Below are 12,489 nucleotides of genomic sequence, written 5' to 3'. Positions count from 1 at the left end.
TAATTAAATTTTAACAAATGTATTCTCTATTAGCAATTAAATAAGTCATATAATTAACACATTGTTTATTAAGGCTTCTTGGCTCCTCGCATTGTCTATCTCTTTTTAGTGACGTCAGAAACGAGAAAATGCGTGCTAAAAATTCTTGTAAAATACGTTAAACTAAAATATATATCCATAAAGTAACACTTGTAATCGATTAAACAAATTTGTAAGATATTCCGTACATCTCTCTTCTGCTCTATCAATAATTTGTCGTAAATTAACGTGACATACAATTCATCTTCTTAACTTATTTCTTCGCCTATTTCTATTCAGATTAATTTACAATAAATTATTGATTGTTAAAGCAAAAGGGGAGTGCACGGAATATCACAAATTTGTTTAATCGTTGCATTACTTTATAGGTATATATTTTTATTTCCATGTATTTTGCAAGAATTTTTAACATGCATTTTCTCGCTTCTGACATCATTAAAAAGAGATAGACAATGCGAGGAGCTAGGACAAGGATTGAAGAGAATAGAGAATATTGAGATAATCAAGTATCGAATGATATTGAAATGAATCAACTTTTTTAAAGAAAATTTAACATAAAGTGACTTTAAGTAACCAATTATAACATCAGGGTAAAATAACAGCCTATTTGAAATCCTAATCAAAATTCTAAAAAATTTGTAGGGTTAATGGAATAAATTTTGAATTGGATATCTAAATAGCACAAAGAGAGAAAGACAGAATTCAAAAAGAATTTAGCCGTATGTCACCAATTTTTAGTTCATTTTTAGATGCAAAATGAATTTTTTTCACTGAACTAAACTTTGGAAAATTCTTTTTGCATCTGAAAATAAAATCAGAATTGGTGACATAACTGAATTCTTTTTTAATTCTTTTTGAATTCTCTGTGCTATCTGAGTAGTCACTTCAAATACCAAAGGATAATAACCTGCTTAGTATTGCACTTCGGTACTTCAAGTGCTCTATTCGGTATTTCAAGTTCAATAAAATCTTAATGTAGAATAAAAAATTTCTCTCGGAAATTTACTTCTCGTTTCAACAGTTTTCTCCAAAGATACAATAACAAAAATATCTCAACGAATCGGCGTAATTATCGCGCATTGAATTGAAAAAAAAGGACTTCTTTAGGAGAATAAATCCAAGTTTAAACGAGCGCAGCTGTTATTTACGTAGCGTATAGACGAAATAAAAGAGAAAACTTTTCACCGATGCAGATAAACGTCGGTTTTGTACGCGGCGGGTAGCTGTCTTCAAAAATTGAGAGCTTTCCGCGTAGCATAACGATTTGCATGTTGGGATTGTAACGGCAAACTACCGCTGCAATCGCCGCGGTTTGCGCCGTTACGCGGCGCAGTTTCACGGTTGTAATCGAAATGGTTGCACCTCGGGGAACCGATGCGGTTTTCGCCGCGCTGTTTGTACGATCTTCCGCGCGGGCGTATTATGCGCCCGCCAAAAACCACAGACGACGAACTTCGGACCCGGTCATGATTAAACCAGTATTAAACCCGAAGCTGCGGAAGCGGGCACGGACGACGCCGAAGTGCGCGTAACACAACAAACTTCGACTATGAACTCCTGGCGAATCTGCCAAGTGCATTTGCGCGATCCACCAGAATCGTCACGGCTTTCCGCTAGATCACCAATCACCATTTAATGCTCAAACTATCGGAAATGGCGCCGAAAAAGTCGCGCCACCACTTTTCTATTTTACGAAAAGAAATTTTTCCTCCCTTCTTTTTCTCTTTCCGCGAAATCGTCGAAACGTAATGTTTCCAGCGCAAATGGGCACAACGTTCAATGCACGCAAAAGCGATCTCTGTTTTCACCGATGGAAAACTGAATCTGCCGAGATTCATTGATCTGGCGCTTTGGTGACGAAATACTCTCGCCACGGATAATTATTGGTAGAAATGTCAAATTGCGCATCGAACTCGCCGTGTTTCAAATTTGCATATTGTTCATCTTCGAACGGCCGAGAGAATTAACTATCGACAAATTTACAGCCAGACGGATTTTCCGTGGGGATGGGCGGGAGCACTCGCATTCATCGGTCAGTCCGGTGGCGATCGATCGCGATCGACCCGACGAGTACGCCGCGCTATCCCGCGGGAGCGGCCGAGGTCAACCTGTAAATCCGAACGCAATGAAGACCGCGAAATTTACGGCCGATACGTGTAAGCACGTTTCGCATAAAGTTGTCTCGCCACAATTTTCCGAATGACTGATTTTCGCAACCGCGTAGAAATGTTCAAAGTTGAAAGTCAGGTGCTCAAGAAGCACGTCCGGAGAGAGATGACTGGTAAAAAGAAAAAACCTTTCGCAAGAAATATACGCGGAGAGAACAATATGATTCTTTTTCGCATCAATTCTTATCAATTTTACTATGTTTTCTATAGAAAAATAGACTGTTAATAAGGTCTATTTTGCCAAGGAACATAATAAATTTCGCTGAAAACAGCAAACTTTTTAACAGCATTTTTCACAGTTCTCGAAATACAAATAGCGCGTACAAAGTGAAAAGATAATAAACTGCTGCAAAAAAAAAACGTCGACCCATTACAAATCTCTACAGTGATTTTTATTACAAAATTCTCCCCGTGTAAAACTACAAAAAAATTCGCTACTTTCAGCACACATTTGCGTATGTGAATGGTTGAATTATTTATCGTCATTTACAGAGTGAACAAATATTATGCCACTAAATTGTTGACAAGCGTTGAGCAGTATGCGAGCCGAAACGAATTGGCAACATTACGGACATTTAACTTCTCAATTCTACTGACCCTTTGTTCGAGATTCACAATTAAAGGTTATCTCGGCAGATCATACGCGTCGTACCTGACGGCGGAATTTTTCAGTTGCTTTGCAAAATATTTGGGTGCGTGTATCTCGTCAATTTTAATTATAACTTGTTTCCCTTTCTCGTATCCTACAAAACGCGATCTTCGTTTCCACGTATTCCCCGGTTTCCCTGTCGCGTGACAAACAACGCGAATGATGAGCATGCACTCGCACGCAAAATTTTTTTTACGTTATCCTATATAAATACAAGTTACGTCTTTTTTATTTTTTTTTTTCCTTTTATTCTATCGCTAATTACATTTCAACGGTCAGATATTAAACGTCGGCGACCAGAAATCGATCTCGCGTACTGTATGTTAACCCGCTACTACCTGAATTAATTAATTTCTCACGTTTAAAAATTTTTCATGCACATAGGATGTTTAAAACTAAAATACTCAACACATATAAGGCGAAATTTCACTTTTCTAATTTTTTATTTTCCCAATATAAGTGTAAAGTCACGTTAGGCGGTTATTATCACTGCTAATATATTAAAAAAGGCAGCTATATTGTAGTTGCCTTCACGTCACATCGATCAAGACAAAAACAACAGCCATATTGGAGATAAATAATGCTAAAGTTGGATTATGACTTCAGAATCACAGTGAGTAGTAAAGGGTTAATTGAAAGGGAATTCACGTCCGAGTATTAATTCGGAACGGGCAATAAGTCTGACCGCAAGCGGGTTGAGTTAGATCTTCACCGTCCAATGACATTCCGGGACGTTTAAAACCCATTAGGGTCAGGACGGATTAAGAGAAAATGACCAGAGTCCATTTAACGCGCGTTTAATCGATTATTGATTATTCGAATAACTGCGGCGCACAGACTTACCAGCAACCATCCGCGCATTCCCTCCGTCCGTTCGCAGATACCTCCTCACAACAAAGCACGTAATAAAAGTATATTGCAATTAAGGTGCGCCTTTTATGCGCTCGTATCTTATATTCGGCGAGTAGTCGCGGAATCTTGATCAACATTCGTCGGGATTTCATTTCTATTCCGAACACGAGAGGAATTCATAAAAAAGGAAATATGGTTGAAATAAAAGTTCGCCGGTCTCCACCTAAATCAAACACGTGCCAAGTGAAGTATAAAAGATATAAAAATGTATTTTTTTCCCGTACGATTTCTCACGTCGCGCGTCACATATCTCGTGCTTCTCTCACGATCATCGGAAATTTTATTATCGGAATTTTTAGCTCGCAAATATTCAGCGTTTGACAAAAATTGCATTTCGTAAACGAACGCGTCATACCATCCACTCCGGCGTCGAAGTGCGTTCGACTCGGCTAACTGTTAATTAACGAGAGGAAAGTTCCCGTGATATCTCGAGCTCGCGTGGAGAACAGGAGAAATGCGAAAGGAGAGAAGGGGACGGGGAGGCGCAGGAGAGAAGAGCCGGTTAATACCTTCGAAACTCTACTAACAAATTGCGGAAACGAGCTCGGATTACTATCGAGCATCGCGGCGATTTTCCCGAAACTTGCCGAACGACGTACCACCTAATCGAAATCGTTATCAGGAGAGCTGGGATATCAGACGGATATATCGGATTTATTCGCCATTAAACAACACTGTGTGCAGTATCATTCATTTTTTCTAAAGTACAGAAATATATTTGCACATATATTATTAGGACGCGATGCTAAATAACAAATGTATGGTGTGAAAATATAAAATATTAACATTAATTTATCGCCCGCTTACAAAAATAAGTATGCGTGAAATGTGGCAAAACGAATAAAACGGGCAACTTTACGCCGCTCTTTCTCTTTCTTTCTTTCTCTCTACCTATTCCTAAAATTGTTTTTTCTTCGAGATGCTTACTTAAAAAGAAGAATCTTTCTTAGCAAGTACGATATCCAATACAACTATTTTCACAAAGTCTACCCAATACACCTAGCTCTCTATCAAACACATCTATTTCTTTTCAAGTCTTTTCTCGCTGTCGTAAATACGAACAAACATTTAATTGCATCTCGCTGTCACTTAATATCCTTAAATCACGAAACGAACACTGTCTTTAGCGTTGACTAATCGAAAAGAGCTACTTTCGTTTAACGAAAGTATTGATTGCAAAATATATCCCGTCGAAAAGGCGCACATATTCACATTTCACTTAATCATATTCTCATATGTACACACCATGCGCGCATATGTACACGTGTCACTTACGTAATAAAACATAAAGAGAGTCGCGCAAACTACCCTTTTTCCTCTTCACGAAAGAAAATACTCCGCCACGTCGCTCCGTAGCATCATAGCGAGCTCGTACTGAAGACTCCGCGGAATGTCGAGGAGAAAAGCCTGTCGATCGTACCTGAGACACTTCCTGATGGTCCTCAGCGATAGCTCTCGCAGAGTGCACACCGACAGGGTGATGTACACGTTAGTCCTCTGGACTCTTTGCGGCAGCCCGTCATTGCTCAGCCTGTTACTTATGTCGCGGTGTTTGAACCACGGCTCGGGGAAGAAAACGTCCTTCTGATTCACTCTGTACCTGTTTTATACGTCCCCCCCCGCCCCCGCGCATTATTTCTATGTCTGAGCCGAGTTATCACTCGAAGCAAACACTTCGAGTGCGTGAGAGGTTCGAGAATGGGTATTTTTTAGCGACAAAATTTGCATGGGAGATTAGTTGGGGGATCAGCAGCTTGAGCAAAGACACATTTACTACCTCCATGGGGTTCTAACGTATTTCATGTACCAACAGCAAGTTTGCATGTTCAAACAGCGATTTTTCGCACTCGGACAATTTGTCACTCAACGACACGGCAATCTCTCATTTTCTGATAGCAAGGAATCTCTCTCTTGTATCGGAAAGCTCTCTTTCTTACGTGCGTTTTGTTATGTAGAGTAATTTGTTCATTGTGCCTACCTGTACCCCGTCTCGCTGTCGACGAAAATCCACGGATGAGTCGCAAATGTATTTATGTCTATGTAGTCCCCAGATGACAGCTCGCCGTAACTAATCGCGTTCCCTTGATAATCGATCCAGTACAATCTAACCGGGCGAAATGTTTGGTTAATAAATTTCACGTACGATCGGTGCTGGTTGTTGATCGACCGCAGCATCGGCGGATCTTGATTTTCCATTTTGCAATTTACTTCTGTCTGTTTCTTCTCTTCTTATTTCCGTAATGGAGTCTCTTTCTCTCTCTCTCTTTTTCACTCTCCTTTTCTTTCATTCGCTTTCTCGAGTCTTTACAAATCTTGCCTCCTTCTCTCGTCTCGAGAACTGAAAATTAAAGATCACGACAGGGAAGTTAATTAAACGGCGATATTGTACGCACGATAAATATAAACGTTTCATCTCAGTTTCCTTTTTTTCGTTAGATCTTGAAACTGATTCTTTACAGTTTTTATTTGGCGAACGAGAACGCTCTCGTCGTTCAAGTATCGAAAACGTCAGTCTGGCAAACCAAATTTTCTTAATCGCCGCGTACCGCTTCTCGAAATAGAAAAAATCGACGTATCGGTGACCAGTAATCTCCTTAAAAGCCTCGATATGCCTTTCAACATTTTCGACAAACCGGATTGAACCCCAGAGAGCTATGAAAAACACGAGATTCGGTTTGTCGCGGGTAAACAAGCCTATCTATGAAAATCGATTTATCAGGCACGGCTGCATCGCTTGAATTTGAGGAACGAGAGAAAGAGGCGGGGTGGAAAATCGATTGTGTCGCAAGAATTCACGCGGCAAACCTAGCAAACATCGATTCCGCTGAAATATACCACGACGATTGGCGTAGCGTTAAAAGCGCTTGACGAACTTTTATTGCAAACAAAAAATATCATGATAACCGTCCACCAAGCTGCATGATTCGACTAATTTGGCAAACGATAAATTTGAATGGGCAACTAACAAATAAACGCGCGTAAATGTTGATTGTAACAAAAGTATCTTGTTTGCACTTTCGGAGACGAATATTTGTTCGCCGATACTCTCTCTCTCTTTCTCTCTCTCTCTCTCTCTCTCTCTCTCTCTCTCTCTCTCTCTCTCTCTCTCTCTCTCAACGCGAATTATCACCCTCACTTCTCCCTTTACACATTTCGTTCGCATGAAAACGACAAGGAGTGAAATAAATTCGTAATAATAACATCGCAAATCGGATTACAACTAACGCCAATTAAATCCGATTAGAGAGACGAATGCGCAGGAACTAATTAGTTGCGTGAATGATTAGCTACGACGAGCGCGACGCAAGGGATAGAATCGAATGAAACGTTTGCGCGATTTCAGCGGAGCTCAGCGAAGAGTCTCAAAGAGCTTCGAGAGGACAATCAGAAAGAGAGTGGAAGGAAGACGGTAGAGAGAGATAGACAAGTAGGTGGATAGAGATAGATAAATAGAAAGAGAGAGAGGAGAGACGCGTTTTCCAGGACTGTAAACAGACGAACACAGTCCTGTCTGTAACTTGCGTTTCCGTCCTTCAGTGCTTTGCAGTGTCGAGCAGCCCGTTAGAGACACGATCCGCTCGATGGCTTATATAATGGCGAAACAACATCGGCGAACGGCGAAACTCCATTACAGCTTTTTGCGACAGGCGCGACGGATGCGCGACCACCTACGAACGGAATTTCTGCGATATAATATGCATGAACTTTTGCGCATGATTGTCCATTTTCCGGAGCCCCGGAATCGCAAGCCGATCGATCGGGAGCCTTAAAAGCGCTAATCAATGGTGATTTACGCTCTACTCGCCGTAAAGAGATTTGCTCGAGTCGCTGTGCGACTATAATCGAATCGTCTCTCATCCGCGTGAATACGATACCGGCTCTCTCTCGTCTCGCCGGATTACCTCGGCCCTCTCACAGTTTTCGCAACGACGGTTCTTTTACCCTTCTCCTGATTTCATCAGATAACACTTTACGATCCCGAATCGAAATTTGGATCCTACTTTTGCAACCACGATATTCCACTTAGCGATTATTTTGATACTCCAAAGTCTATATCAACTGCTTTCAATTCCATTTAACCTACTTTAGAACTCGATTTTGCCGACAGGTTCTCTTCAGAACCTACAAGTGGCATTTTGTGCATTTTCTGCCATTTAAACACGCTAAGTGGAATCTCAGTTTCCATATGTACTCTCTTAAAGTGAATCAGTGAATAGTCACTGATATCAGTTATAAGTACAGCACTAAGCACTTTTAGTGCAACACTTATAACTGCAAATCAATATATATTCACTGTTGTCAGTGATGTTTCACTGGTTTATTTTAAGAGAGTATTACACATACACCGATCCTTAAGACTATAGGGAAGATGACCTTAAAGCTATGTTTTGCTCATGTACTTTTTTAATATTTATCTTTAGAGGAACAGTAAAAAGTGGAGTGCCAGCTCCAAAAATCATTTTTTTTTGTTTTATTCGAAAACCGTTTCGAATGAAGCAATATCACTTTGGAACAATGTGGTACAAAATCAGAACAATCTGGAACAACTTTCAAAATTATAAATTTCAAAAAGTGGGATGCCAATTTCATACACTCTTTTCTCTGAGCTTAAAATCAGAATAAAATTATTAAAATCAGAATAATATTACAATTAAAAAATAGAAAAAACTAATTTAGTAGTAACGCAAAGAGTAAATTTTCGAAATTTTTGAAATTTTGTATTAATATTCTCCATCGTGAGTGAATAAGGTTGAACAACATTTTAGTAACTAAAATATAATTTCTTTCAAGTGTATCATATACTGTTCCGGATAATAAACAATTTTCGTTCATAAAATGATTGAAATAGAGCATATGGACGGACGAGGCAAAGTTGGCTCATAATTAAAAGCCGACAGGGAAGCTGTGGAGAGCTCTCGCGGAAATGCCGGAACTACTAATCAAGATACATATTTTATATGTGGCCTTTTTAACCCGCGCTCCCGAGTAATTAAACCTGGTAGCAGGACAAGACGTTTGTTATATCAGGCCCCATGTTGCTGCATGTTCGTATTCTGGTTATTACAGAACAAAATATACGGTTAACAGAATCGTGGCGGACATTAATGTATAGAAGAAGGCTGCCTCTATCAGGTTCGTGCAGTCAGTCACAACAATTGGTTGTCTGAGAAGTTCTAATTTCGAAATTTCTGAAATATCTAGCACATCTTTTACAGATGTTAGATAGTTTAGGTCCAAAGTAGAGCTAAAATTTCGACTTAGGATTCGATACAATACTTCGCGACTCAATAGACATAGCAGAAACACACGTGTGAATATGGAAAGTTCTGAATAACAAATTATTATATCGCAGCCGCGTCGGTGAAAAAAAAATCACATTGATCCGGCCGATTTTCGCAAATCGGTTTGCGATTCGGAATGGCGCAGTCAGAATTAGTGACGACAGGGAAAGCAAGATTTACGTCTTCCAGAGTTCCGGCAATAAGAAGTTATTCCGTATATCTTGCGAGATTTATCGTGACGACTCTTTCTCGCGGGATACGAAGTTTCGGCGGAAGTTTCGTCCGTGTCTGAATTCGAAAATTACGCCGGTATATCATAAAGGTAATCGCATTTTACCATCTCGCCCGTCTCCCGCCGAATCAATCACGCCCGCGAGGATAAATATCAATAAATTATCGTAGCATAATAGTCGCAGCGACACGATGGCGCGCGTTTAAAATAGGAATACATTCGGCATGTAATTGATCTTTCTCTGAGACGATCCACCGATGAAGATTGTACAGGTGCTAGATTATCGAGGCTTAAAGTCAAGTTGCACTAGATTATCCGAATTAATTTCATATCACATAAATAATGTCATCAGAGGTGGCGAGTGGATGTAGGGCGACACCGCGAAATTCTTCATCGAGACACGTTCGTCCGGCCGAATTTATATTTTATACGCGGGCACGCGCAGATCGGCCGCAAAAATTTCGTAACGGCTAAATTACCCCGCCGGGAGGAATATTTCCGCGGGCGAAGCCCTTCGTGTGCGCAGCATTGCAAAATTTTCCGGGGACTTTCAAAAGCGAAAATAGCGTTCATGCCGGAATTCGAACTCGCTGCCAAACATAGCGTAAAAAAGCGTAAAAAAGTGTACATACATATACATATATATATATATATATATATATATATATATATATATATATATACACAACCGAGCGAGGCGTTACATTAATTTGTATTTTTGGTGACGAACCTTGTGATTTTCCTCGTTCCGAATGTTACGCGTATTTTTCTCTTTCTCTCTTTCCCCCGCCCCTCTCTTTTTTTGTAGCCTTTGAAAGCATCCTACGGTCGAAAAAATAGACAGAAATGCCGCTTTGAAGTTCCGATTACTTTAAAAATATAATAAACAGTAAGCGTTTCGCGCCTACATCACAGATTGGTCAAATTGTGAAATTGCTCGAAAATTGGGTTTTGCCGTGAGAAACAGTCTATCGGATTTCCCCGACAACACTCGATCTATACGAAGATTGCGATGGCATTTTGGACCAGCAATTAAAAATGCATTAAAGCTTTGTGCGGATAATCCGTTTTTCTTTCTTCATATTTTGCGACTAAGAAAGTGACGAAGGAGCATCACTTACTTTTTTGTTGTTTACTACTTCCCCGCGGTCATATTGATGGATTAGAGCTTCTTAGAAAATTAATAAAGATTGAATTGAGCGACTCAGTTACGACCATCTAATCCATATTTACGATCATTGCAATTTTTATTATATACAAATCAGAAAAGAATTATATATTTTCGCGTAGAAATGACAACAATGTTAATCCCCCAAATCCCAACAATATTAATCCCAAAATGATAACAATATATCCCCCAAATTTATGAGTATTCTGTACCAAGCTTAGCGCATGCGATACACTGTATTCCCTTTGGCACGAACGGATTTTATTTGACTGAATTAATCGCGTTTGTTAACAAAAAAAAATAAAAAAAAATTGTGCGACCAACGTTCCTGCGAAAAGTTCGTTTTATACAGAATGATGAAACTGTGATTACTTACTGACGTACAGATGCACATTTTAACATTTATCTTCCGTATTTATTGTTCACGTTTCAATATGCGATTGAAATATACAAAAAGCACAGTCGACCGCTTTATATACGATTCATAGAATAAATACATGAATACTCTTCTCTTTTTCCTCTCTCTTTCTCTCTCTTTCTCGCTCTCGCTCTCTCTCGCTCTCTCTGTGAAAAGAATTAAGTTAAAGGCCCTAAGATGTACAATCAAACACGCGAAAGAAACGGTATTTAAGAGCCTAAACACGAATCTTATTGTGTAGAGATAGTTAAAATGTCATAAAGACACGTTTAATAAACGCAACGCAAAAGCATTCACAAAACAGTCAGCTCGCAGTAAAATATTACATTGCGTCATAATATTTAGAAGTTTACACTACTATACGTCCGTGACCTGTATAAATGTTAACATTGAATACTATGACTGTTATGTACTGAATATAATACTTTTCCTGTTACATCTATGAAAAGGATTCAGGCAAAACATATAATTTGAAGCACTTCTCATTACATTTTATCATATTATTTCTCGCGCGAGTTCCTTTCCCGTAATAAAACATAATCTTAAATTCATTTCCCGAATTTTGTGAAAATCGCGGTATTAATCACGCACTCGGATTATTCTGTGACGCGAATGGATGATGGATCGACAAGCGCGGGAAGAAGCGCATTAGTAATGCAGGGCTGACTTTTTCGGGCGGATGCTGCACGCTCGTAATGACAATTAGAAAGTACGTAGGCGAGAAATCGAGCCGCGATTTCGACCTTTCGTGCCGGCCGGGCAGATTGCCGGGGATAGGCGGAAACCCTGCCGTTTGTAATTTGCCCGGTAATTTGTAACTAATTCCGCAAAATCGCCACGAGGAGGAAGAGCTGCCGCAACGTTCGGAGCTCGCAGCGACGCGTTCTCTCGCTTAACGAAACGGTGTTTGCCGCCGCGTGAACGATCATTGCACGTTACAACGCGCTAAATAAACGGTCGAACCTGTGTACACGAAACGAGCCAACAATTAGAACGCCCTGGGAGAGAGACATAATGATATGCAACGTTTACGTTATGTCATGCACGTTTGCAGCGCGGCGCGTTGGTTTGCGCTAATTTTCCCCGACTGTTGAAGATACAAATTCACCAAAAAAAACTGACGGTTAACGCATCGTTTCGAGCTCATTAACCGTGAAATCGCGGAGATATTTTGCTCTCTCGAATTTTAATCAAGCGGAATGCTTGTCAGAGATCGATGGACGGACGGAATGACGGAAAAATCTGTGCAAAATCGCGCGGCGATTAAAATTCGCGAATTTTTCGGTCAAAGGGAAGAGGGAGAAAGCGCCGCTCTCGTGATATATCTATTTGCGCCGAAGCGAGCCTGATAGATATCCCGTCAAACACGGCAGCGATATATATGTGTGTCTGACGAGCTAACGCGGGAAGATGGAGCGATATCCAATAAGCTCGGGGATCGTTCGGCCGTCCGACACGAAAAACAATAAGATACACCTCATCCTCCTTATGAAGCGGAGAGAACAATTGTCGTAAAACATCCAGCGGGGAAGCACCTATAGATATCATAGGTCGCTCGTAAATCCCCACGACGATTTACGAACGCGTCGTAATTGCGAAGGCTAAAAATCGGAAGCTGGGG

At 40.2% G+C, this 12,489-nt stretch overlaps 1 protein-coding gene across 2 annotated transcripts in view; it reads right to left on the bottom strand.

Moving 5' to 3' along the window:
* Positions 1-4,442: 4,442 nt before the first annotated feature.
* The window catches only part of LOC116843965 (von Hippel-Lindau tumor suppressor homolog), a 56,555-nt gene continuing 48,508 nt past the window's right edge, over positions 4,443-12,489 (bottom strand). For both annotated transcript variants that reach the window (XM_032814969.1, XM_032814968.1), the window contains 2 exons: positions 5,747-6,106; positions 4,443-5,368 (listed from right to left, as the gene is read on the bottom strand). In XM_032814969.1, the coding sequence (XP_032670860.1) occupies positions 5,089-5,368; positions 5,747-5,964 (498 nt within the window). In that variant the 5' untranslated portion in view covers positions 5,965-6,106 and the 3' untranslated portion in view covers positions 4,443-5,088. The remainder of the gene's footprint in view (positions 5,369-5,746; positions 6,107-12,489) is intronic.

This window comes from Odontomachus brunneus, unplaced genomic scaffold, assembly GCF_010583005.1.
Source record: "Odontomachus brunneus isolate Ranch 3 - 2012 unplaced genomic scaffold, Obru_v1 Obru_scaffold_037, whole genome shotgun sequence".
NCBI classification, from domain to species: Eukaryota; Metazoa; Arthropoda; class Insecta; order Hymenoptera; family Formicidae; genus Odontomachus; species Odontomachus brunneus.
Note: the sequence above shows the minus strand (reverse complement) of the source record. Positions and strands in the feature narration are given on the sequence as shown.